At 40.3% G+C, this 27337-nt stretch overlaps 3 protein-coding genes across 7 annotated transcripts in view; 2 read left to right on the forward strand and 1 right to left on the reverse strand.

The window, feature by feature from the left end:
- The window catches only part of carmil2 (capping protein regulator and myosin 1 linker 2), a 46469-nt gene extending 34198 nt beyond the window's left edge, over positions 1-12271 (forward strand). Inside the window, exons 33-40 of one of the 2 annotated variants that reach the window (XR_004578337.2) lie at positions 92-854; positions 3021-3125; positions 3562-3598; positions 6095-6160; positions 6264-6602; positions 9581-9688; positions 11046-11251; positions 11892-12030. Coding sequence is in view for 1 of the 2 variants with exons in the window: in XM_026927303.3 (XP_026783104.3) it covers positions 92-854; positions 3021-3125; positions 3562-3598; positions 6095-6160; positions 6264-6602; positions 9581-9688; positions 11046-11150; positions 11892-12106 (1738 nt within the window). In the remaining variant the exon portion in view is untranslated. Of the gene's footprint in view, positions 1-91; positions 855-3020; positions 3126-3561; positions 3599-6094; positions 6161-6263; positions 6603-9580; positions 9689-11045; positions 11252-11891 lie in introns of both variants that reach the window. The other variant, XM_026927303.3, reaches the window with a different exon arrangement.
- A 924-nt stretch (positions 12272-13195) lies between these two features.
- tmem170a (transmembrane protein 170A) lies at positions 13196-23686 on the reverse strand. 3 transcript variants are annotated; one of them, XM_034305486.2, is made up of 3 exons: positions 23473-23686; positions 16643-16813; positions 13196-15985 (listed from the first exon to the last, which is right to left on the reverse strand). In XM_034305486.2, exons 2-3 carry the CDS (start codon positions 16809-16811, stop codon positions 15855-15857), a joined length of 300 nt encoding a protein of 99 aa, XP_034161377.1. In that variant the 5' UTR covers positions 16812-16813; positions 23473-23686; the 3' UTR covers positions 13196-15854. The 3 variants fall into 3 exon arrangements, with proteins under 3 accessions (XP_034161377.1, XP_026782833.1, XP_026782834.1); XM_026927032.3 differs by lacking the exon at positions 23473-23686 and adding an exon at positions 20489-20809; XM_026927033.3 differs by lacking the exon at positions 23473-23686 and adding an exon at positions 18647-18818.
- Positions 23687-24547: 861 nt separating this feature from the next.
- The window catches only part of cfdp1 (craniofacial development protein 1), a 30477-nt gene continuing 27687 nt past the window's right edge, over positions 24548-27337 (forward strand). Inside the window, exons 1-2 of one of the 2 annotated variants that reach the window (XM_034305509.2) lie at positions 24548-24837; positions 26799-26928. In XM_034305509.2, the coding sequence (XP_034161400.2) occupies positions 24768-24837; positions 26799-26928 (200 nt within the window). In that variant the 5' untranslated portion in view covers positions 24548-24767. The remainder of the gene's footprint in view (positions 24838-26798; positions 26929-27337) is intronic. The other variant, XM_026927805.3, reaches the window with a different exon arrangement.

Consider the following 27337-nt stretch of genomic DNA (forward strand, 5'->3'; position numbering starts at 1 on the left):
TTATTAGTTAAACGCTGTGTAAATGTCACATACACAATACGCATAACATGCATTTCAGCTTCCATCATGTTTATCCTCTGCTGACTTTCAGGAAGCACCAGAGGGAGGACGCCCTCAATAAAGCACAGTCTGCAGAGTCTACCTGTGGCACCACTTCCCCTCCGACCACCACCTTGACAACCTCCACGCCCTCCACAGCTCCGACAAAAAACATAAAGAAGAAGTTTGGTGACTTTTTCGCCTTCAAGAAGGTCCGTGCAGGTCGAGGAACCAAAAGCGAGGGTGCACCGGAAGGAAAGGTCAAAAAGACTTCAATAGCAGACCTCATCCGACCACTCCGGGAGGCCGCACGTGCGGAGAAAGAGCGCGAGAAGGAAAAGGAGAAAGACAAGGAAAAAGAGCGAGAGAAAGAAAAAGAAAAGGAGAAGGAGAAATTGGAAGAAGAGAGCATCCTCAAGGCACCCAGCACTACTCCCACCATCACAGATTCATCCCCCACAGTACCAACTGTAGATGACAAAATGGCACCCTCACCCCTCTTCATGCCACTTTCTGCCCCATCAGCTGCCCCTGCCTCCACCCCCACCCCTCCCGCCTCCTCGCCTGCCAAAACTGAAGGAGTCCCAACATTGCCTCCTGCTGCACCCCTGACCCCAATCAAAACTCCCAGTCCAGTAACAGCCACGTTGCCCTTGGAGGGAGAGAAGAGCCGGACCCTAGAGAAGAGCCGAACCCCTGATGGAGAGAGGAGACCCAAGGCTACGCGCCGCTCACTTCGAGAGGGCAAATCTCAGTCCCTTATCCTGCTTACAGGACTGGAGCCAGGGCAGGACTCTGCAGCTACACAAGCTAAGGTAAGTGAACACTGCTGTTGTACTTAATTTCAAGGCAAATCAGGGCAGTTGGTTTGATGGGTGAAATGCCTCTGAAACACCTCAGCTGTGGTAGTAATTTGCTGTGAGGTTTAACAGTTGTCAGTCAGGGTCGTCTCAAAGGATGGGTGAAAGAGGCAGTCTCCCAGGGCCCCGCCTTTTAGGGGGTCCACAATCAAGATATTGCATGTGAAATTGATGTTGAGGTAAAATTCTACAATTGGCAAAAAAAGAGCTACTGAGAACCTTCATAAAATGTTTTTGAAACACATTATCTTTCATCTCTGTAGATGAAGCACCGGTTACTCAGTGCACTTTGCCAGATGACAAATAAAACAATGAGGACCGTGCTGCTTTTGCTTCAGCTGGGGAAAGGGTATGAGGAGTGGTAAGGGAAGCATGTGTATATTGTAAGTGGGGGCAACTATAAACAAAAACATGGTATATCTGTCAGAGTGCATACAAGAAATTATTGTGTCATTCATCATTATAAGCAATCATGAGCTGGCTGCTCTGCTGTATATGAAGTATATTGTATTTGCATTAGATTAGATTAGATTTAAATTATTGGCCTCTTTAGGGCTTAAACTTTAATACTATTAAATATTATGCCCGACAATTCAGGATTGCCTCAAAGTAGAGCTCTTTTCTGAATCGAGAGGAGCCGGTTGAGGGGATGCCCCCTCTGCTCCCTCTAGAGCTGTATCAGGCATGTCCCACTGGACGGAGACCCTGGGGCCCTGCTGGAGAGATTATATCTCACACATGGCTTGGGAACATCTGGGTGTCCTCCAGGAGGAGCTGGAAACTGTGGGTGGGAAGAGAGAATCTGGGCTGACCTTCTCAGCCTGTAGCCACGATGAATCCTACCACAAGAAGTGGAAGGAAATTGAATGAATGAATGTCCTGTTTAAGGTACTTAATCCTAGTCTTTTGAATGATATGTCAACTCAGCATACCACAGGCATATACCAGCAAAGTAGTGCACTTACTGCCTCATTCTGTGGAACTCTGCAGGACTCTTACAGACAGGAAATCTAACACATTTGAGGTGTGAATTTTGCATAGTTAGAGAAACAATCTCTGATAAGCAGCTACAGCAGGTCCTATGCTTTCAGTGGCATGGTGGTTATGTTCAGCTCTACCAGCCATTGGTCACCACTTGACACGTTCCTGTTGGAAGTTTGGGTATGGGAGTGTGCAATGTTTCTGGAGTTAAAGCAGTTTTTACACCAAGCTCTGGAGTACACTTGAATCTACATCTCTGATTATAAATAATATGATAAAAGTATAAATCTTATTTTTAAACAATGAATAACTTCAGCCATGACAGCCATATTAACATATGGAATCAAGATATGGAATCAAGGCACTGAATGAGAGATCCCTGTGTGAGGGATGGTAGTGTGATAATGTGATAGACTACCTTGATACAGTGGACATGTTGTGAGAATATCATAAGCCTGTCATGAATTGGCTCAATAATTACTATGAATATTGTTACAAATACTGCTGAAACTGATGATCTCAGTCTTTTTGAAAGAGTGATGTAACGCTTCTACATATTGTAAAGAGTTTCTTTTGCTGACTCAGCTTTAAAATTACATTTTTATTCACTATGCTATCAGTAACTGACTAAATAAGTTTTTTTTTTTCAAAAATATATTTTGTACTTCTTTGTACATATTTTGTACTCTTTTGTACATAATCACACTGTAATTGCTAATAATGAATCAGTTATCATTATTATCAACTGAACACTAATTTTCCTTCGTTGGCAAACATATAAGCATATTTGGGCTTAATCCTCCATAAAAGGTCCTATTGTGTGGAGATTTACACAGCTACAGTGTCCAAGATAATACCTTAAATGACAAATAAAAACCCCCAATGAACCCCTTTAAAATGCAATAAAAAGACTGCCTTTCTGCATTGCTATTTTTGATGCTCTATTTGGATTCTGTATATGCGCAAAGGTTCAATCTATCAAGTTTACTACAATATATGACTCGCATCAGAACAGGTTTTCTGTTAGGACAGAGCTCCTGCTCACCAGCCATGTACTGTATGTATTCAGTGTTATCTGTAGCAAGATGCACCCTGTAGCTCTTGTCATTGTGGTCATGCCTGCTTGCTTTCTTTTTTTAGAAACACTCATCTGAAAGCTCCTCCACTTTTGAACAGCGGCTCCATGTTATGCTGCATCGCATGGGGGTCGCCAAGACACCCCCCTTCGACTCCAAAACGAGTCAGGTGTGTATGTTTCTGTGTGTGACTAAGTCATATATAAATCCTCTTCAAAGGTATACGACTTGACAGAAAACAAGATAAAGTCTCCAGCTAAATAACATTTTTCAGCAAGGGCAATTTTACCTCACTTGCTTGACACTTATCTAAACAGTAATGCAAATGTTAGGGCAGGTAACAAGCAGTCCACAATGTAGTTGGATGATGATCTAAAACATTATGTTCTGGACAGTAGACAGCAGTTAAAATAGTGATAGCTCGAAAGGAGTGAACTCCCCTGGAACTCCTCTGGAAACTACAGTATGTACTGATTTGTGCTGAAGACTTTATATGTAATACCTGCTTAGCTGCTTAACCACAATATCAGAAACATAATGCCTTGATAACTGTGGGATTATTCAGCAACAGACATTTCAATCAAGGCGTTATTATCCTCTTCTAGAGCAAAGAAGAGGAGCTGAGAAAAGCCAACTCAGAAGGTAAGGCCCTCCTCTAATTCCTCACCCTTATTATCAGCTGTGTAGGATGTGGCTGTCCATCGCGGTAACTGGAGATTTTTGCTGCATTCTGAGATGTGCTACATTTGCACTTCTGTGTGGCAATGAGAGCAGCCTGAAGCTGCATATTAGATGTTACTTGTCCTGTGTGCTAGTATGCATGATGGAGATCCCTGTGTGAAGGTTCATAGTGTGTAAGCTATATAATGTCATTTAATAATAAACCATAAAATAAATAAATAAAAAAAAACATAAAAAAAACCATTTTGCAATAGCACAGGGATAATCTGTTTTAGTATTTACAACGGGTTCAGAGTGTAACTACAGTCCCTTCCAAAAAGTATTAGAACAACAAGGTCAATTCTCGTATTTTTGCTATACACTGAAGACATTTGGGTTTGAGATCTGATATGATAGATCAGAATTTCTGCTTTCATTTCCTGAGATTTACATCTAGGTGTGTTAAACAATATAGAACATGGCCACTTTGGTGGCAGACCACCCAACTGTTTGGTGAGCAAAAGTATAAGAACAGATAGTCTTAAAGTAAAATAAATAACACTTGCTATTTGGTTGCATATCCCTTGTTTTCAATATGCATTAAGCCTGCGACCCACTGACATCATCACTCACATCATGCATTCTTCTTTTGCAATTTTCTTTTCCAGGCCAGGCTTGTACTGTAGCTTCTTTCAGTTGTTATTTGTTTTGGGTTTCTCCCTTCAGTCTCCTCTTCAGGAGGTGAAATGCATTCTCCATTGGGTTAAGGTCTGGTGATTGACTTGCCCAGTCTAAAACCTTCTAGTTTTTTCCCCTAATGAAGTTCTCTGTTGTGTTGGCAATGTGTTTTGGGTCATTGTCTCGCTGCATGATGAAGTTCCTCCCAGTTAGAAAAATGAGTGGGTTCAAACAAAAGGTGCCATGTTCAAAGTTGTCTAAAACATCTAGATGTAAATATCAGGAAATGGAAGCTGAAATTATGCTCTATCGTCTCATATTCATCTTTTGATCTCAAACCCAAATGTTTTCAACAAAAGAATTGGCCTTGCTGTTCCAATACTTTTGGAGGAGACTGTATATTATCATTTGAAGAAGTTCCACCTTTGTAGTACTATTCCACATTCAAACTTTGGGAGGCAAGTTGTAGCAGGTGATATCAAATTTAAAAAAAATCTTTCTGGTTGTACAAAATGTCTGCCCCATAATGATACTGCATTCATCTATGCAGTGACGTTACATAGCTCACATTCTGTGTTCTAAGATTTATGGTCTGAGGAATGTGTAGGCATATATTTACAGAAAAATGTTTAGTGTAAATGTTTACAATTGAATCTGTAGTAATACAAAACACACAGGAACTACAAGAATGCAGAACCTGAAAGACTAGAGACTAATCCTGATTTGTACAAGTGCTTGAGTGATCTAGTCAGTAACAAAAAGGACAGTTTCGAATCTAAGTGCATGAACAATTAAACAAATAAATTCAGAAAACCACGAAGTAATACAAAAGATAATAAATGCAAAGAGGAAAATGATTTAAGTGGAAGCTTGTAACTACATTTGGGGTATGTGGAAGCTTGTAAGGGGAAAATAAATAAGATATTTCACTAAATTGTTCCTATTAAACCTACACTTGGCAATAATATTCCTGAAGAGCTGGATTAAAGGAATAAGTTTTTGAACTGAACTGGGTGAGAAATCACCAGGAGCTATGTCATGTGATTTCTGATTAAGACTGCACAAGCATATTGTGGGTAACGAGGTGTGTGTGTAATGAAAAGGAAATGATTTGTCTTAATGATCTGCAGCTTCCATAACGCATGACTATATATGGCATTCCAATAACAAGGAAATTCAGTGACTACCAGATCTCGGAGGTCACACATAACCATGAATAGACCCCACTGAGGTTCTCAGTAGTCTGTCTACTATGATTATCTGTGCACGTGAAGGATGAGGGATGAAATCTGCATTTTTACTACAACAGCCGGAAGTGTGTGCAAGGAGAATAACCAGAACCTTATAGATATGTAATAATGACAAAAAAACACCAAGGAGCAGTTTGAACCTCTACTGAGCAGCTAGAATATTAGTAGATGCTAAAAGCTATTGGTCCGTTGTATGTAAAATCTTTGATCAACCCTGTTGGAAAAGTGAGCTAGATGACAGCATTTTCACTCTAGAGAATTTGCTGGTTTTCAAAGCAGGCTTCCCACAGTAGATAAATTTCTTCCTGCTAAATGGAGTTTGGCCTGACAGAGTTGAGCTTCACAACTTGATCAAATGAGATATATCACTTTCAGTAAGGTCTTTTTTCTGAAAAGTCACATAAAGGGCTGTTGCCACAAATTAAGTTGGATATTAAAGCCTGTGAAAATCCTATAATCCAATAGCATCACTATTGCCGTGTGATGTGCACTTTTAAACCTGCCATGAACCAACTGTCTTTTTTGTGACCCACTTTCTTGTTTTTGTTAGGGGCAATACTGGACAGCCAGCCTGAACCTCCACCCATGAAGCCACGCACCATGTCCACCTCTTCAGGTGACAACTCACTTAAGTAACACTCTTATTTTCTGACTTTTGTGCCTTTGTGTATCATTAAACCATTGTGCAGTATTATTAAGAAGTCTTCATCTACTATCAGACACCAGACGGCCGGTGCGAGCAAGCAACACAGAACGCCCGCCACTCCCAGAACGACCTCTAGGCCCTTTACCCCCAAAACCGACCCTCAAACCCACCTTTATCCCCCCGGGTGAGACTCCTGTGGCCTCCAGAACCATCTCTCCAATCCCTAGGCAGCCCAGTCCCTCTCCAGATACTCCAACAACAGTGGTGGAGAGTAGAACTTCCTCCCAGTCTCAGACAAAGGAGCCTCCAACCCCTTCTCCACGAAAAGATACACCTCCAGCCCCTTCACCACGTAGGGTGCGTAGCACAGACCCCCAGGAGAGAGCAGAAAGAGCACAGTCGGTTACTGAAGGTATGACATGCGAGAAGGAATGGTCAGAATGGGTTTAAGATGTAAGTGTGTGTGCACTTAACTCAAATCTGAATATGGCCTAATGAGAATGAACAAGTATTAATTTCTCCATTACTGATTTGTTTCTAATTGATTAGTTTGGTGTGTCTCTCGTATTTGTGTAGTTACAAACCCTTGTTACTACACACCTTTTCTATTAGTTTCACTGTAGTTACCGAATAATTTATAGTAGTTTTTACTGAATAATATTTTTTAAGATGAATAACTGAATAGTAATCCAATTTAAAGGGCTACAGTTAATGTTCCACCAATGATACCTTAGTATTAACTTATTATACATGCAAAAAATAACTAATTATGTAATGTTTGCAACTTTTGATGAAAGAAGCACTTTTCAGCTTGAAGATTAGATTAGATCGTAAACTAGAATTTTCCAGCAATCATCTCAGAACCTTACAAACATGCTGAATGTGGTCAGACAAGGTAACAGAGTGTATTAATATATTGTCAATATATATGATTACCTGTTTGTCCAATACATTATTGTGAAAGTCTGGAGCACCAAGGGGGCTATGACCAAGCCACTTGGCATTACCAGGTAATCATAATGCCTCCTAGTGGTTCCCTTGCCGTTCCAATCTTTTCAGAGGGGAGTGAGTACAACAAGAGGCTCGGAAATATTTTGCAAAGTGAGAGTGTTTCAGTGCTGGTATATATTGAAAATATATTTGTTAAACGGGGAGCAGTTGATCTTATTAGTAGCAATTATTGTGTGTGGGCTAATGCCTGGACTGAAGTGGACCTGGATTCATAAGAACAGGCTGGAACCAATGAAGTTCTGGGTGTAAGACATTGGTAGACGAAGCACATTTCATGTAATTAAAGATGAAACATTCTGTAAAACATCATGTTAAAATTACATCAAAATTACTCTGGTAGTTTCCTGAAAAAACAAAGGGAATATTTGCAATGCTGCTGAAGTGTTTTGTGATTTAATGTCAATAATGTTTTGTTAGTTGTAGAAGGGAAAGTTGTAGTTGCGCGAAGTGCTAGTACACAGAAACCTACAAAGACTTGTCATGAATCAAGCAATCTACAGATTATAGTCACAATACAAAAATTAAATAACATGGATAGGATAACTACAAAGAACTGGACTAAAAAGACTGGATCAGATCAGATTTGGAACATTTTCCAATCTGCTCCTCAGATGTACTTTCTACTCTGAATGCACTAACTTGCTGACGCACAAGACACAAATACTGCATTGAAAAAAGTACACAAGTTGTCTTTATCCTTCTGCCATTGTGCTTCTGATGTTTCACATAAGTTAAAAGAAGTTTGTAGAGAGTTGGCTCAGTTACAAAGGAAATGTCAGTATCAGATCATTGTTGGCATCGAATTGGAAATGAAATTGGTAATTGTGCTTCTCTACTGTGAAGTACACCAGTTGACGTCACAAAGTTTATCACACTCTTTGGCAAAGGGCTGAGCTGTAATAGTGTTTAGGTGCTCTCAGAAGAGCTCAGTCGTACGTCTTAACCGAAGGTTGTGAAATCTGCAGAGAGAACTAAATCAGAGAGTTTGTTCCATTAAGTGTCTGGTTACAGTCTTAGCATTTGCAGTGGTGGTATCACTGTCCACTATCCAGGCACTGTCCACTCACAGAGCGTAGTACTCCAGCACAGAGACCCTCTAAATTCCCTAGATATCCATCACTGTCTAAACAGATTTAAACTCTAACAGTAGGGCCACAGTAACTGGCCTCATCTCTGTTTTCCTTCAACACCTCCCCTGATGGCAGCTCTTAATGCTTTAAGAGTCAGCAGCCTTCTATAGGGCTCAGCTGAAGACAATTTAATTACCTCTATCAGATCAAACATGCAATTCAATGCGGCTGTAGCAAATGGGCTTTGGTTAAAGTGCATGCAGTGTTTGGTATGTATATATTTGTTCAGTCAACACAATTAATTCAAGGTGTTTATATCAAGTGTCTGTAATACCCATGTAATTACATAGAAACCATACGGGCAACTGTAATGTAACTATAATGCACTGTTACAGATAAACAAAATCAGAGAGACTGAATTGGACTGTACTTACATAATAATTATACAGGCAGGATTTGTCTACTTATCAATATAAAATCACACTTTACAATACCTGGAGAGTTCCTGTGTAGTTACTGTGTAAGTACAGTGCCAAAACTAGCATTTCATACAAATACAGTTATCCTCCTGCATGTTCCCCGATGTCCGTGTGGATTACCTTCAGGTTCTCAGATTTCCTCCTACCTCTCAAAAAATGCCAGTAGGTGGATTGGCTATTCTAAACAGCCTCTAAGTGTGAATGTGTGTGTGTGCATGGTGTCCTGCAATGAACTGGCAGCCCATTCAAAGAGTATTCCCACTTCACACCCAGTGTTCTTGGGATAGGCTCTGAATTCACCACAAACCAGCAGTGAATACTCTCCACCCTGTTACACCAAAACGGAAGTTGCCACACATGTGTATTTAAATAAGATTACTTCTGTAACCCATCTGTAACAGTGCATAAATTTTCAATTGGGAGATTAGTTGCATGTATAGTTTATGTATAACTGCACAATTATTACACTAATATAATGTGGGACCAATAAGAAATTCTAATTCCTTATAATATTGATTTACAATATCTGACTTTTTTGGCAAAAATATTATGAATATGTTATTTATGTGCCAATTGCTCAGTATCTTAAAATCACATAACTGTAAGATCACCTTGTCGTTCCAAGGTCTGAGTATATGGAAGTAATTAGATATAATTACGGTATAAATACCCTGAATTCATTATGTTGTTTGTAATGGAATATCCTGCGTATGCACAGCATATGCCTTTATTTAATACATTGAGTTACTCACTGTTTGTATTTATACTGTATGTTCTGTGTGGTGTATTATGGGTATGGATACAGACACTATACCTCTTTCCCTTCATAGAAACTCTCCCCAAACCGTGGCCTCGCATGAAGCCCTCACCTCAGCGCCGAGCCGTCTCCGTCCATGAGGACGCCCTACTCCAGCACGCTGCCCTGCTCGACCCTGAGGGTGAGCTTTTGTTTCAGCATCCACACCCCACCCTGCTCTAAAAGGGAGTGGTTCAACCAATATTCTAATGCGTCTAAAAGCCAGTGAAGGCTAGTGGAGACCAGTCAGTTGTCTATAAACGTTTTTTTTTTGGACATCTTGAAACCTTTAGTTGTACTTAGGCTTAAAGTGTGGTCTATACTGAAGTGAGGAAGCCTATATGAAGGGAGAATACCCGGAGCAGTCAGGAAAGTGGAGGCGAGCTGCTAAAAGCTTTGGACTACTGATCAAAAGGTGCTAGAGTTCAAATTCTAGCACCGCCAATCTGACAATGTTGGGTCCTTGAGCATGACCCATAACCCTCAACTGCTCAGTTGTATCCTGTCTCAGTTGGATAAAAAGGTCAGCCAGTGAGCAAATGTAAAATGTCAGTGAGCAGTCTGTAGTGATGAAAAACATTTACTTGAAAAAGCATTCTAAATGGTCATTTTGAAGAAAACAACTGATACACACTTTGCTCCCAAGATTCCTTGCACTGTTATTAAAATGGCTACAGCAGCTGGTGAGCTTACCTATAAATAAGGGCTAAAGACACATACAAAACATATAAACGTCACATTTTGTAATAGGAAGTTATAAAATAGACAAAAGTAGTTCTGCTATGTTTTTATTGCTACCTGATGTAGCATAAGGTAACAACATTTACCATTTGTATTTTAGTGCTTTTGTAAGTGAGTCTACTCAACCACATGGGGAGGTTTCCACTGCATAGTGCATGTTTGTGAATGAAAGTAGGGTTGTGCTTTTGTATTTGCATACGTGACAGTGGAAAACCATCTCAGCTAGAAGTTAGACTGAAGTGTGTTCTGAATGACTGTTGCATTTAACCCCTAAAGGAAGACCTTTCAGACTTCTCGCTGTGGAGGATGTAGCCTTCAGTGGGAGCAGGGTAGAGTCATGATCACTTCAGAATGGACCACAGCCATAGTGCAAAAAAATCAGTATTACTCTTACTACTACTATTACTCTTACTTACTACTACTATTACTACTACTACTATTACTACTACTATTACTACTACTACTACGATGTAGCAGTCTTGAAGGGTTTGAAATGAGAAATGAGAGAAAAACATTAATTTTTTTGTTTTGTTTTTTAAATAAGTTACTGAACGTCATTGAAGCAATTCTCCTAAGGTTTCTTTAACAAAATAATATTTCTAGAATACCATTTTCTTTGAAAAGATACCTTGATATGTCTGAAACTATGATGTAATCTATGACATGGTGTATATTTCTTGGAGCATTTGAGTAGAAGAGAAGACCAGTGTGAAGATGTAATGAAGTCTGCTTTGTGGTTGTACTGTGGTTTGTCTCAGAGCTGAAAGCTGCATTGCCCCGACTCCAGAGGTCACCGATACGGAAGCGGGTAAACCTGGGAGAGCTGGAGCCCTGCTCGGAGGATTTGCCTGAGGGAGAGGAAGGTGAGCAGAGACTGATGCAATTAAGAGGGAGTTAATGAACGAGAGCTAGAGTCACAATTGCACTAGTGATGTGTCTTTCACGAACGAGCTGGCTCTTTCAGGTGAATATTGAGATAGAACTTGCGCGCTTTTTTTTTTTTTTATTATTGCTTTTTGCAGCATCCACCTGCACTGCTGGTTGTTGAACATCTAGTGGAGTGTATTAGGGAAAGCGTTCAGCTATCAGTATAAACAAAAATAAATCTTAATGAAGAACAAACACAGCATAACATTAGTCTAGTAATTCTTACTGTTTGTCAATGCACATTTGAAGTGCCTCATTGCTGATTTTACAATTATTTAAATAGATTTTATAACAGTTATGTAAATATATGTGTAAATTAATGTTATTTTGTTAAATAGAAGGTAGAGTAAGATTTCATGAACAATCATCTCAGCCATAGCTAAGCCGTTTTGTCCATATTTAAAAATATTTAAAAATTATTTTGAACATGTAGACCTGACTAAATAAAAGATCAAAATTGAATAACGGAAAAGGAAAATCGTAACAAAATTAATTGAATATCAAAGCATAGAATAATAACTGAAAATTCTACCAATTAAGCTTTCTTTATACATTAAAAATAATTTTTAAGATTGTTTCAGTTGTTTCATTGCTGCTTGCTCGAATGTACATATTCTTTTCTTAAGTATTCTCAGCCTTGCCTTAAGTATTTGAAATTTTTTCTGCTCCACCCAAAGCTAAATCAGCAGCGAGAGAACATCTCAGAGGACAGGCTAAAGAGACAGACAGCACTACTGCCAACGATGGCCAGCGAGAAAAGAGTCTAGGTGGGAACGGTGAAGAAGAGACCATCCTGGAGAGGGGGGAGTCGTTCTCTGAACAGCACATAGCACAGGAAGAGTCATCAGACCAAAGAACTGAACCCCCCTCACCTGAGACAAACATGGACTGAGCCCTGTGCAAATTCTATTTTCTATCATGTCTACCTTTGCCTTGCACGTCATATTATGTACAAAAGAATGAATTATGAACAAATGTTTTAAAAAAAAAAAAAAAAGAGAGTAATTCAATACATATACTTGTTAATAATTATTAAAAAGTGAATACTGTTGTGTCATTAAGAGTCTGGGGCTGATTTGTTGCTAATTAAACAGCATAAACATTAGTAGTGAATCACATACCATATGCAAGTTCTTACACAAAAGTCCAACAGTTGTATAGACTGAGCAAAGCTTTTTTTTTTTTTTTCCCCAATCATTGTACATGAAGATGGGGGTTGAGTTTGTATTATAAAACACCACTTACAATACTAGCTTAATCAATAGTCTCAATGCTGAGACAGGAAGGGCATAGCATATTCATTTTAGGATCAAAACTGCATCACTTCACACTATGGCAGTTCATCCTTCATATAGACAATGTGGGTGAGAAGATCTTCATTTTCTAACATCAGCTAACAACCTCCATGATTGTTATTTTTAAAATATGAACCTGCTGCTACTGTGGTTTTCCCTAGAATACGGACTTTGTGAGCGGAAGAGCCCACACACTTTTGAGTCATCGCTGCATGTGTGCGTGTGCATATGTAGTGTGTATATACGCATACTCCCCAGTAACACCACATTCCTCTCCTCACTGGGCATGGAGCTGCAGGGTTTGGCTGATGGAGGTAGTGAGAGCAGGACAGCCATCTGTGAAAGTGTGGCGAGCTGAAAAGGGAGGGAACAGAGGGAGGATTATTAGAGGGAGAAGCAGCTCCATCCGTGCTGAAGAAGGTGTGAAGAAACGCCAGGCCTGTGTTTGCAATATGAAAAGAAAAAAAAAAAAAGCATCTCATTTAGGCTCATTTTCTGGTTCACGGGACACTGGCCCAGACGTGACCTATTTTATCATGAAGGTGGAAAAGGTAAAGATGAAGAAGAACCATCTAGACCAATGACATGTATGTGTAAAACAAAAATGATCAGAAGTGCAAAGAGATTTATTACAGTATTACATTTTTACAGTATTCGCATATATATAAATAACATGAAGCAACAGCTAGAATCTAAACTCTTTTATTACATGAAAATATTGACAATCGGCACTTAATATACAATTTGAAAACTGACACCATAGACCCATATTATACATTAAATAACTAATCTGTTTTTCAATAAAAAACAAAGACAGATGAGGAAAACACTGATGAGTCGAATATGTTGAATAAGGAGGATAGATGGACTTTAGAAAAATATAACCATATGTGAAATTGTAAAGATCATAAACCCAGAATAAGGAAAGCTTCCAATCTGAACCACAGCTTCCAAGCTGCCAAACATTCCAGCTGCAGCACAGCTTTAAAGTTTGAGGGCTTCTTTCACAGTCGACACCGTTACCAAGGTTTGAAGGAAAAAAAGAAACATAGGCCTTGTACAACTAGAGAACACAATGTAGTCTGTTGTGGGAAACAAAGGAATAAAGGATAAAAACTATTGAGGACCAGTCTGCATTATGCAAATCAGATCATGCTAACGGGTCATCATTTGTGTTTTCCACGTTAGTGGTTTTCAAGAAATGTACCTTGAAATAAATGCCTTACTCTGACAGATTACCTGAGACAAACTGCTACAACACAACTTATTCTGAGTGCTGCGATTACACACGACTGAGCGATCTATTCAGCAATACTCCATCTGCTTTACTGCCTCCAGTCATCGTTGCTGAAGGATTAGTAGCACAAGACCTGACTTTGCCGGATCAAAAGCAGTGTTTGCATCTACCTATACGAAGAAGCCTTTTATTTCTAATGGCAGCAAGTTAAATTAGTTTAACTTCATGTCGCGCTTGTTAGGAGTCAGTTTGGAGTCATTTAATTGCATAAAGCCTTTTCAGGACAAGATCAAAAGGTCACAGTAGGTAAATTACACAATACATTTATTTTAGCATTAAAATCTCTTTGGTGGAAAGCCAAAAAAATGGGAATATACACGTTCACATAGCAGACAAAAAATTTAGGTTGTCTCATATGGAATATGAGAATAATACCAATGGAACAACGTAGACTCACGGTCCACTTTAGTAGGAACACCAGTACATTCATGCAGTTATCTAACCAGCTGATCATGTGGCAGCAGCACAATGCATAAAATCATGCAGATACGGGTCAAGACCTTCAGTTAATGTTGACATCAAATATCAGAATGAAGAAAAAGTGTGATCTCTGTGATTGTAACCGTGACACGGATGTTGGTGCCAGATGGGCTGGTTTGAGTATTTCAGACACTGCTGATCTCCTGGGATTTTCACACCCAACAGTCTCCTTGTTACAACTCCTTGTTTATTAGAAAGATCAGAGGAGAATGACCAGACTGGTTTGAGCTGACATGAAGTCTATAGTAACTCAAATAAGCACTCTTTAAACTGCAGTGACCAGAAAAGCATCTCAGAACGCACATCAGGCCTTGCGGTGGATGAGCTACAGCAGCAGAAGACCACATCGGGTTCCACTCCTGTCAGGCGAGAACAAGAATCTGAGGCTATCATGGGCACAGACTCACTGAAACTGGAAAGCTGAAGACCAGGTGATTTTTTTTTTTTCTTTCCAGTTTGGGTTGAACTTTCCAGTTCAACTTTCCTGTCAGCTCAGACACCTCTGATCTCGCTCTTCAACAAGGAGTAGACCCTCTGCTGATAGGATTGTGTTTTGTTTGTTTTTCACACCATTCTGTGCAAACTCAAGAGATTGCTGTGTGTAAAAAAAAAATCCCAGGAGATCAGCAGTTTACATTTCTTACATTTCTTCCCCATTCTGATAGTTTATTTGAACATTACCCCAAGATGCTGGCCCGTATCTGCATGATTTTATACATTGCACTGCTGCCACATGATTGGTTGATTAGATAATTGCATAAATGATTAGATGTACATGTGTTCCTAATAAAGTGCTTCGTGACTGTAGGAATGTATGTGTTAAATAAAGCTGGATTTTAAATGCAAATGTGTAACATTTACTGCAAATATAATTGCAAGAGTGTGTGATGGAGTACTCTATATGCAAAGTAGAAATAGCCATTAAATTTCTCATTAAACTACATCATTTAGCGTATAAAATTATTTGCTCAGTGTAAACTGAAGGTAAAATGTTTAGACAATTAGAACACGAGGAAGCTGGAATGGACTTCAGGGTGTACAGACTCAAACTAGTCTAACTGTGTTGAATGAAGTTAAATAACATTAAGACTCATATCTGTGTAACTGCAAAGACCAGCATCACTACCTAAGCAAGTGGAAGGTTATCAGAATGGCGTGAGATCATGGTGATGATACACACCTCTTGAAAACACAGGGAAAGTAAGATTTTGTTTAGAGGATTCTAACAATATTGTTCTGAGGATCTGTTTGCAGCCATTTGTAGCTTTCCCCTGTAATGTTTGACTGCATACTTTATAAGTAAGCTCATGTGCAAGACTTTTTCGTAGAACGTGTGTACGAAAGACAGCTCGGATTTTAAAAACAGCCTGTCCAGTAGACATCTGTCCGCCGATCACGGAGAACGAATGTCCACCCGAAAGCTTTTAAGGAAAAACAGCGCTATATGTGCGCACGAAAATAAGAGTTGTGGGGACACACGTGGAAAATAAGGCCTCAGTGTTTTTGCATATAACATCCAGGGGAAGTGAAGCAAGTCCACAGCTCTCACTGTCCTCAGTGGCTCAGTGCTACAGCGTGGCCAACACTCTGAGGAAGGAGATGACAAGAACGCAGAAAGACTGTCCTACTCCAAACACAAAAGCCTCCAACGAGATCATCCTCTTCCCCGCTGCCATGTAGACCCCCGCTATGGCTGCACCTGGAACAAGCCACAAGAAACTTTCATCACATAACGTAACAAGTGCTACACCCAAAATAAAATGGTCGATGTGCCTCATTCATCAACCTAAACACAAACTGATTTATTCATAAATTGCTTGCAGGAGCAATTACACAAAAAAGTAGCATGCATGAAGAAACAGTTTGGAAAAATCCTATAAGAGCTCCTAAGTTTGCAGAAATATGCGTATAAGGGCACTCACGAATGTAAACCTCATCTTCAAATCCTATACTTAGCATGAGTTACTGTAAGACAGAAAAAAAACTATCCATTCACTTAAGACAAAGGCACTGTATAAAAGGAAGAAGAGTTAGTGTGTTAGAGTTTGTCACTATTTAGTCATCATTTAGTAATTTTCAGCTCTCTGTGAGCTTTGCCTTTTAAGTTTTGCGAGAGTCACTAAAATGTAAATTAGGTGTGCTATGAACGTGCTTGGTAATTTACAGGTGGTGGATGTTTATCGATGTGTGCCCATGAGAAAGAAGAAAATCAGCAGTAGTGAAACTTGTGTAAATCTGGTGTAAATTTTAGCCATGAAAACATTTATACACAACTTCATTAAATTGTGTCCAATGATCAAACTAGAGCTCTTGGTTTTTATCTGACTGGTATTTTATGATAGGGTGAGGTACATACTAGTGAGCACGCCTCCCAACAGAGGACCTATAATGGCCATGAGCATGATGGCGAGGGGAAAGAAGCGTGCTATCTTATGTCCCCGGAGAGTGGCGAGGGCCAGTAAAGCTGCGGGAAGGTGGAACACCAGCGAGGACACTCCAGCCCACAGGAAAACGCCATACCACATCTCTGAGAACAAGAGGAAAAGAAAAAGTCATTATGTAATAACAAGCTGAGCATAAAGGCATCCAATTCACCATTTAAAGGGTAATGCAGAGGATTTTGGCAGCAACTAATAACCACTTGGCATAATTACTGATCCTATTCATTGATTTACTCTTATACATGCTCTAAGCACCTGTGGTGTTGACTGACAATTATGCAAATTCAAGTAGCTTAGGTAAGATGATTACTTCCCAGCTTGAGCATATCATCATCTAAAATAAAATACTGGCAAACTGCGTGCCTCACAGCAACATTTTCTAAACATCTTTTGCAACTATTGAAACGTATCAGGTATCAGCCCACATTCACAGCAGAGATATCAATATTATACAAATGAAATAAAAATACGGAATTGCTAAATCTAAAATTAAACAACACTGATTTGAGACTCTATCAATCTCTTAACAAAGCAGCTGCACTTTAAAAATAAGAACGGTCAGTTTTTCTTTTTGGTTAGTGAGCTCTTTTCAGGACGTTTTTAGAAATCAGTTCACGTTGCTGTTTTTCACATGTATTGATGCGTCCTTGTAAAAACTGCACTTATTCTGAATTACACTCCGATCTGAGGCAGGGGAATACAGGCTGATGTCCGTTTGCAAATGGTCATGCTGTTTTAATAATAACGTGTATATACTGATGATGTAAATCAGACTCTTATTTCAAGTCATGATCTCAGTATTATAAGGTTCCAGCTGGCATTTTAGCTGAAAATGAGCCACATGAACTTCATCTCTGGGAGATACTTTATTTTTATGTGGTTTAATTTATTATTTTTCAAAGTTTTTGGTAGGCTTGTGTGATATAATACATGTAATACCATCCCTACACGATATTAAACAACCATGATATCCAGTTTATTTTGATTATATTACCAGCCCTGACAACCTTTATGTATTTAACTGCATTTTAAGACATCAGAGTACAATCTGATGTACAGCAGAGTACAAGTTAGCACTCAGAAATACACCAAAAGAGCAGTCTTGTGTCAGTCAGCAGTCTCACATCTAACCTTTTTACAAGGTTCTAGCACTTGAATAGTTCAAACATTTCATTCGTTCCAAGCGCTAAATCAGGTCATTCATATACAAAATGTGTATAGCACATATCAGATGCACTTGCATATTGCAATGTGCATTCTATACTAAGATTTATTGTTTTTCTCTGCACTGTGGTGCACTTCGTCTTATATGCTTTATGTCTCTTTGCTCTTTGTAATGTAAATGTAATGCTTGCACAGTGTGAGAAGTTGCAATTAAGAATTTCACTGCAAGAATTATCCACTGTATAGCTCTCTGTATGTGACAAAGAACTTGACAAAAAAAAAAAAAATCATTCTATCTCCCAGCCAGTTGTCAATCAGGAAGAACCTAGGTGAACCTGCGACCTTGACCCAACAATATATCCACGTTCTATTATTATATTCTGGCAGAAAAGAACAGACTTGAAGCCTCAGTATGGCAGGCCAGAGGAGAAAGTAACTCCTAACTGCAGATGTTCTCCACATGTGCTCCATGAGAGTAAACAAAACACGTACAGAACAGGTCCATTGTACTTGCTGACTTTGCAATGTATAAGCTTAAATGTTCTGGCACATTAGAAAGTCTTTAGCACTACAGAAATACTGTACCCATCATGGCATAACATTAGCACTAAATTTTACTGACATTAACAAGCTACATGCAATGCGCTTAATAAACTTCTTCCAGTGAAACTGGGGACTGAAGGTCATCTAGCAGATTTGTAATCCCAAGCGCACACTATATTGACTTTCAAAATCTCAATCACCATCTTACTCACACTACAAACGTTATCACTTGCAGTCTGTTGTGTTGTGGACGTAGGGGTGTGCGCACTACACACGCGATCGCAGACGAGGCTCACACACTACACCATCTTTCACCTGGAGAGATCCCCGCTTACGTGCGCCTGAATCCCCGCTTTCTCACCAAAATAAACATGATCACTGTCTGTCATGTGCATCTGCTCCATTTAGAATGGAAACAAGACAAAAAGGAGAAATAAGGAAAAAATTGAAGGAAGGATTGTTTGGGGAGATGTGGAGAGTGAGGATTGTCTGTTTGATTGTCTGAACTGGAGGTATAGTGCAAAGAATTGTAGCTATTTTATACCATTCATGCCAGGTGTTAGTTTTTATTTTCTGCTGTTCCTAACAATAACTTGGGTGCGTGACATGCCAAATAATTTCTTACAGAAGCATATTTTTGTGCTTACACCATCCCTTCACCCTCCCACACAAATATGATAAACAGATGATGAACTGGATTCAGGTATCTGCTGCACATGACACCGAATGAATTTGATTTCCTCGCAGACTCTCATTGGCTGTCGCTCATCGTGGGTCATGCTACTAGTCACAGAGAGGCTCATAATACAAGATTCATCACTAAGTATATGAAACATGCTTGAAAATATCAGAGCAAAATCAGAGATGAGAAAATCCCACTAGACGTGCAATTGCACAGGGAAAAGGGAAATCAGGGCCAAATCACGTAGTGTGGATTCAGCTTAAAGCATGTTTGTGTGATTGCACGAAAACATTTTTGTTTTAATATATTTTAATACTGTTAAATGATTTACAGTGAAATTTCATGCTAAAATATCTCATTTAGGAACAACTTTAAATTTTAAAAAGTGAATTTATTTCAGAACATAGAGAATAGAAAAATAGAACTTACTGAAAAGCATGTATGATCATAATGTAGATCATAATGTCTTTCTTTGCTGAGATTATTACTACTTATTATGTTATTTAATGAGATTAAGAGCCAGCTAGAAGCTGTAATTGAGCTTACAGAATAATAAGGCTCAATCTGTGTTTGGTCACTTTTCATAATTTTACTTCTGTCTCAGAATTTCTGTAATGTAAATTTGAAGTAGTTGTTGTTGAGCTGTAAATGCAAAATTAAATACTTTCCAGATATCAGGCTCTTCACCAACACAGTGAAGTATGTCACTAGAAGAAAATGTCTGTGTTATGAAGAGGAACATTAACATTAGATCATGCAGATGAGTAGATATTCTCACTCACTAGTTAACACAGCTGGGGTTTGTGTGACTGAGAGCTGTAGCTTCAAGTAAACTTCTTAATCTTCGATTTATGATAAATACATGATCATGTCTTTATTCTTTTAACTAGACATATTTAGACATATTTTCTAATGTTAAAGCCCAAAGGTTCAGAGCCCTGGACCTGGAGTGCTCCCTGTTCTGCACATTGTGGTGTTCCCTCTTACACACCCACTTCAGCTCAGGGAGAGCTATACAACCAGAAAAAAGAAACTTGCTCAAAAGTACACCTCCCTAACTCAACAAATATTTCAAATGCTCGTGTTAGCCATTAAGTGCACCTGCTGTTCAGCTGACACCACTGCTAGCTGTAGCAAAGCTCAAACCCAGCCAGCTTGCCAGCTAAACCACGGCTAGCTTGTTAGTTAAGCTACGGTTAGCTTGCTAGTTAAGCTACGGTTAGCTTGCTAGTTAAACCACGGCTAGCTAGGTTAGCTAAGCTAGCAAACCATCCTCACAAGCTAATCTGGTAGTGCTAATCGTTTAAGAACAGATCAGTGTAAACAGTGCTCTGTATGTACGTAGACATGGCAGAATAAACGCGGTTCTTGCCTGAGAAGTCGCACAGGGACGTGTCGTTCCTCCCACAGGTAGCATTTTTCCTTGGGACCAAATTCAAACTTAGAATTTGTTGCACAAATCCTATTTCGGGTAAATTATAGTCGCCCTGCATTTCTCACAAACTGGACACTGCGTCCGTAAGTCAAATAACTCCAACATCCAAATAACACCATTAGAAACTGGACTGGAGTGCGTTTCCAGCATACAGCGTTAGCAAGCGAGCTAAATCCATTAGCTAAATCCAGCGCTACCGCCTGCTTCCCAAACACCACCGCTGACGTCACACCGCCCCTTCGCCCGCGTGACCTGTGCGTGTCGTCACAAGTATGACGTTCATACCAATTAAAACAGCGGCTGAGTATAAATTCCATATAATGCATATAAATCCATAAAAATACATGTGAAGAGTCTGTAATATATACAAAACAGCAGATTGTCGCTATTGTGGGAACATGAACCAGATAAGAGCCATTTTGTCCCTTTGCGCGTGCTGTACAAGAGCACAGGAAGTGGACGAATGTTGATCTGTGACAGAGGAGGAAGCAGATGGGAAGACCTCAAAATAACATGGCTCCCTATGGGACAGATCTGGACTTGGAAAAGATTAACTAAGATTAAAAAGCACCCAGCAGCACTGTGTGATCACTGCTGCAGGCCTGAAACACTGGAGTATTGTTTATTACAGACATGGAACAGTGATTATCACTGGATAATTAAGATCTACAGGGTGTCCAAAAAGTCTCCCTACATAGGGGAAATTAACACTTTTTAGCAAAATATCTTCCAAAATTTTTCATACTTAGTTTATATCGTATATAATTTTTTTCAGAATGACTTTAAGAATGCCTTTGACAAAAGAAGAGCGGATTGAAATCATTCTCATGGCTGGATCAGGAAGCTGTCGCAAGGTTTAGATGGACAAGCACATCACACACAACGCTGCTGCCACACATATTAACAAATTCAAAAAGACTGGAAGTGTTGCGGATCAACTGAGAAGGTGACGTCCACGAGCATACACTGACCGAGGCACAACTGACATGATGCTGGTCTAAACAGTCCCCTCTGTATGGAGACTTTTGAGACACCCTGTATAAATATTGTTGTTCTTCTTTAGGCGGCTCCCGTTAGGGGTCGCCACAGCGGATCACTGGTCCTCATATTTGATTTGGCACAGCTTTTACTCTGGATGCCCTTCCTGCTGCAATCCTCCCCAATTTCATCCAGGCTTGGGACTGGCATTGAGAGTGCACTGTCGTGTGTAACCCCAGTGGCTGGGGTCGGTTCCCTGGCCGGGAATCAAACCCGGGCTGTGGCAGTGAGAGCACTGTGGCCTAACCACTAGTCCTCCAGGGACTCTACACCCTGTGTAACTGTATCCTACAGAACATAGTGAAAAATACACTATATGGCCGAGGTTTGTGGACCTCTGACCATCACACCCATATGTGGAATGTCCTCAAACTGTTGCCACAATGTTTGACGCGCACAATTGTCTAGAATGTCTCTGTATGCGGTAGCATTACAATTTCCATTCACTGGAACTAAGGGGCCCGAACATGTTCCTGTGCACAAAGCGAGATCCATGAGGACACGGTTTGCCAAGGCTGGAGTGGAAGAACTTGAGTGGCCTGCACAGAACCCTGACCTCAACCCCACTGAACACCTTTTTGGATGAGCCACGATGCTGCCATGTTGTTGTCCCAGGTCTCAATGGACAAGTTATATTCCCTGGATAGTGCATTATATTATTAGCCACAATACACCATAAATCTAGCATACAACCAATGCACACTGCTTACTGCTCGGGATGGATTCTGAAGCTACACTCACCATCCACTTTATTAGGAACACCTGTACACCTGCTCATTTATGCAGTTATCCAATCAGCCAATCATGTGGCAGCAGCTCAATGCACAAGGTCGCTGTTTTGTATCAAAGTGAGATGCTTTTCTGCCCACTATGGTTGTAAAGAGTGTTACTATGTCCTTCCTGGCTGCTTGAACCAATCTGGCCATTTTCCTCTGACCTCTCTTATCAACAAGGCATATCTACCCACAGAACTGTTGCTCACTCAACGTTTTTTGTTTTTCACACCATTCTGTGTAAACTCTAGATCAGCAGAGATCAGCAGTTTATGAAATCCTCAAACCAGCCCATCTGGTACCAACATCCGTGCCACAGTTAAAGTCACAGAGATCACATTTTTTCTTCATTCTGATGTTTGATGTGAACATTAACTGAAGCCCTTTACCTGTATCTGCATGATTTTATGCATTGTGCTGCTGCCACATGATTGGCTGATTGGATAACTGCATAAATGAGCAGGTGTACAGGTGTTCCTAATAAAGTGGATGGTGAGTGTATATATAAATGTAATTTACAGGTATTTGGCAGGTATTTGTTATAGTTGTATGTAATACAGAAAATTGCATTTAATACTTCGTAGTTTGGTTTTAGGTTGCTAGGTAATTGTTTACAGTTGTTTGAAGGTGATCAGCATTCAGTACTGTCTGAAGTCAGTCCAGTTGTCTCCACTACTGCTGCCCCCTATATAGTGCTCTATACAGAACAGTCTCTGTGTACAGTGTGCTGGTGTGGGAAAACCACCAGACGTCAATGCAACTGAACAAACAAAAATGATGAAAAATCAGAAAAATCAGTTTGCCCAAAATTGAGGTTTTCCATCAATAATATAATTTTGGCATCTCTACTTTAAGAAAACATATTTTACTGAAACGATGTGGTAATAATTTTATGTAGACTACTTACTATGTTTTTTTATGCCACAAATTTTAGGTATGAAGCCAAACAACTGGCTTGAATGATTTCTCGGACCAATCCTACGGTGCCTGTAGTCTGACGTTTCTTCAGTTCTGCACTCACAGCTTTAGTTCCTACCTGCAGTTAGTTCCTATTTAAATGCTCACTACATGTGCACAAGAGACAAAATATAAATGACACAAGTGACTTACTGTTGCTCGCTAATGTGAATGTAGGGCACAAGTTCCCAGCCCTCGTCCTGGAGTACCCTCTGTCCTGCACATTTGATTTCTCTGCTCTAACACACCCACTTCAACTCCGGAAGGGCTCTTATTAGCTGATTAGTTGAATCAGGAATGTTGGGAGCAGAGAAAGGACTCCAGTGGGAACTCCAGGATCAGGGTTGGGAACCTGTGACATACGGCAGGAGTCTTCAATCTTATCTGCAAAGGGCTGATGTGGCTGCAGGCTTTCCTTTCAACCAAGCAGGGGCCATGACTGATTTCAGCTTGTCTAATCTCTAATCAACTATCAAGTGTGCCTCCAATTTAAGCTGTAATGAAAGCCTGCAGCCACACAGGAGCATGGTGGCTCAGTGGTTAGCATGGAGCCACAATGGACATGGTGGCTCAGTGGTTAGCGTGTTTGCCTCGCACCTCCAGGGTTAGGGGTTTGATTCCTGCCTCTGGCCTGTATATGTGGTGTTTGCATGTTCTCCCAATGCTTTTAGGTTTCCTCTGGGTACTCTGGTTTCCCCAGTCCAAAGTCATGCATTGTAGGCTGATTGCCATCTCTAAATGTGTATGTGTGATTGTGCCCTGTGATGCATTGGCATCCTGTCCACTTCCCCCGAGTCCCCTAGGATAGTCTCCAGGCTTCCCGTGACCCCGTGTAGGATAAGTGGTACAGAAAATGGATGGATGGATGGCTGGACCCCTGACATAGAGTAACAAGCCACTGTAACAAAGTAGTATATATAGTCAATTGGCCTAAAGGTGTGCTAACTAGTGTGTGCTTTTCACAAGTGACTTTTACCTCAAGTGATGAGACTGAGACTTATGCGGATGATGCTGATAATCAAAATGATAACTCATTTCCCACTGTAAAGTTAGAATTTTTTTTAAATATTTGGTCTCAGTGTTGTTCCATGACTAGATTAAGTTTTTCCAGGCTGCCACACAGAGTGAAGGCGTCAGTAATGTAGCGCGACTCCACACCCTCCAGCCCAGTGGGTGGCGCTAATGCACCATAACGTTGGAGACCAAACGCTATTAAGTCGAAGAAGAAGAATTCCTGCACTTCCTTCTAGTCGCCATTCTTACTGTAGCTTGTGAAAGTTTTGGCGCCGGCTCTGTGGGGTCTGGAGGCTGTTCCACAAACCTTACACACCCCTTCTTGAGTGCACATTTTCTCTCTAGCAATACAGCAGGTGTTTTTTTTTTAATTTAATTTATTGTTCTCTTTAGTTGTCTTATTTTACTGCCAGGGTGAATAACTGTAGAAGAAAATGATGAATTATTCGGACTACGACTCGGAGGATTATTCCTCAAATGAAGATGAAGACTATGTTCCCTCTGGTGAGAGCTTTGTGTTGTTAGCTATCATATGTTTAGCTTGCGAGCTAACGTTATTTAGCTAGCTGTATGTACAAGTTATCTACACGTCTTTAATAAACGTGTCTGTTCTTAGTGTGTGTATTCCCTGGTAGATACATTTTCCATTCTTCAGCTGTCTACTTCAGGGGAGACTGTGCTCACTGTAGTCTCAGAGTCCTGTTCCTGCCTGACAGGAGTGAATCCTGATGTGGTTTTCTGCTGTTGTAGCTCATCCACCTCAAGGTTCAATGTTTTGTGTATGCTGAGATGCTTTTCTGCTCACCACGCTTGTAAAGAGTGACTAGTAAAGAGAGTTAATGTAGCCTTCATGTCAGCATGAAACAAGTCTGGTCATTCTCCTCTGATCTGTCATCAACAGATTCCTACAGAACTGCCACTCACTGGATGTTTTTTCCTTCACACCATTCTGTGTAAACTCTACAGAGTGTTTTACATGAAAATCCCACAAGATCAGCAGTTCATGAAATGCTCAACACAGCCCATCTGGCACCAACCACCACGCCACGGTTGAAGTCACGGAGATTGCATTCTGATGTGTGATATGAATAATAACTGAAGCTTTTGTCCTGAATCTGCGTCATATTATGTCTTGTGCTGCTGCCACATGATTAACTGACTGTATGAATGTGTTCAAGTAACATCCACATGAATGCCAGGACCCAAGGTTTCCTAGCAGAGCATCACACTGCCTCTGCCGGCTTGCCTTCTTCCCATAGTGCATCCTGGTGCCATCTCTTCTCCAGGTAAGTGACGCACACGCACCCGGCCATCCACATGAAGTAAAAGAAAATGGGATTCATCAGACCAGGCCACCTTCTTCCATTGCTCCATGGTGCAGTTCTGATGCTCAGGTGCCCGTTGTAGGCGCTCTCGGTGGTGGACAGGGGGTCAGCATGGGCACTCTGACCGATCTGCTGCTACACATCTCCATACACAGCAAGCTGCACCGCACTGTGTGTTCTGACATCTTTCTATCATAACCAGCATTAACATTTTCAGCAATATTTGCTACAGTAACTGTCCTGTGGGATCAGAATAGACAGGCTAACCTTCGCTCCTCCGCCTTGGGCGTCCATGACCCTGTTGTCGGTTCACTGGTTGTCCTTCATGGATCACTTTTGGTAGGTACTAACCGCTGTATACCGGGAACACCCCACCGGATCTGCCGTTGACTGTGGCTCGGATCCTTATGCTTGCCCACTTTTCCTGCTTTCAGCACATCGACTTCAAGAACTGACTGTTCACCTGTTGCCTAATATTTCCCACTGCTTGCCATTGTAACGAGATACTCAGTGTTATTCACTTCACCTGTCAGTGGTTTTAATGTTATGGCTGATCGGTGTATATATACAACTACTGTTTTTCTTTGTAATGAGCTCTCATGAATATATACAACTCTACAGTGCCAAAATAAAGATGAGCACTGTGCACAGAATAAACAGTTCTGTAGTGTCAGTTCTGAACATGTCACTATGTCCAAATGTAACTGTGTGTGTGAAATTATGAGCACTGAATCGTACAGTCTGAGAGAATTTGCACGGCTGTGAGGATAAGCATAATATTTCAACAGTTCTTTGGTTTGTCTTAATATTAAGGTTGTGTCATTGAGCAGTGCTAGACCTCAGGGAAATGGACTGTCCCAATATCTGGAGCTTTTTGTTTTTTTGGTCTGGTATCACACTGCTTGAGGGGTTTGAGAAGTAATAAGAAGTAATAAGAAGTACTGGTCCAATATGATCCAATAATATTGGTTTGCTACACAAGTGAACCGCCTTTCTTTCAATTACTTGCATTACATCTGTTTACTCTTTATAAGCTACAAATGACAGCAGAACAGTATTGGTGACCCATGGCTTGTTACCTGACAGAAAGTCAGATCTGACTCGCCTCTAATTTTCAGTTTGTTTGCGTTTGTTGATCAGATGACAACCTGAGTGAAGATGATTTAAATGAGTGTGAAAAGGAAGATGGCCTGGATGCAGAGGACCAAAGCGAAGCACCGAGAGAGCAGGTCAAAAAGAAGAAGAAGTCAAGTAAAGGCCTGTCTGCAAGGTAAACATAACTCCTGCCCTGAGCATTATCTGTCATATGTTGCTTGAGGATTTTGCCCCTAAAAGTGGTGGTATGGCAAAAATACAGCCATGAATATATTTGAAAATGTTTTCACATGTATATATCACAAAGTGTGTTTGTAGTGAGGTTTTCTAACAAAGAACAGACACATTTCAAACTCCTAGTGGCACATTTGGAAAAAGAAATGGTGTATTGATACAGGGGGGAAAAAAATTGTTTAGAAGGTAAATTTCTAATGAGCTAGCGTTGAATCCCTTTATCTCTGTAGTATTATTTTGACACCACTGCTTTCTCACAGGCTCTCTATGTCTCTGTAGCCTCTCATACTGATGACTACAGTATGTTGTGATGTGATTGTTCACAACATTGATAACCTCTTGGTCCTTAT

This window comes from Pangasianodon hypophthalmus, chromosome 6 (genome assembly GCF_027358585.1).
Source record: "Pangasianodon hypophthalmus isolate fPanHyp1 chromosome 6, fPanHyp1.pri, whole genome shotgun sequence".
NCBI classification, from domain to species: Eukaryota; Metazoa; Chordata; class Actinopteri; order Siluriformes; family Pangasiidae; genus Pangasianodon; species Pangasianodon hypophthalmus.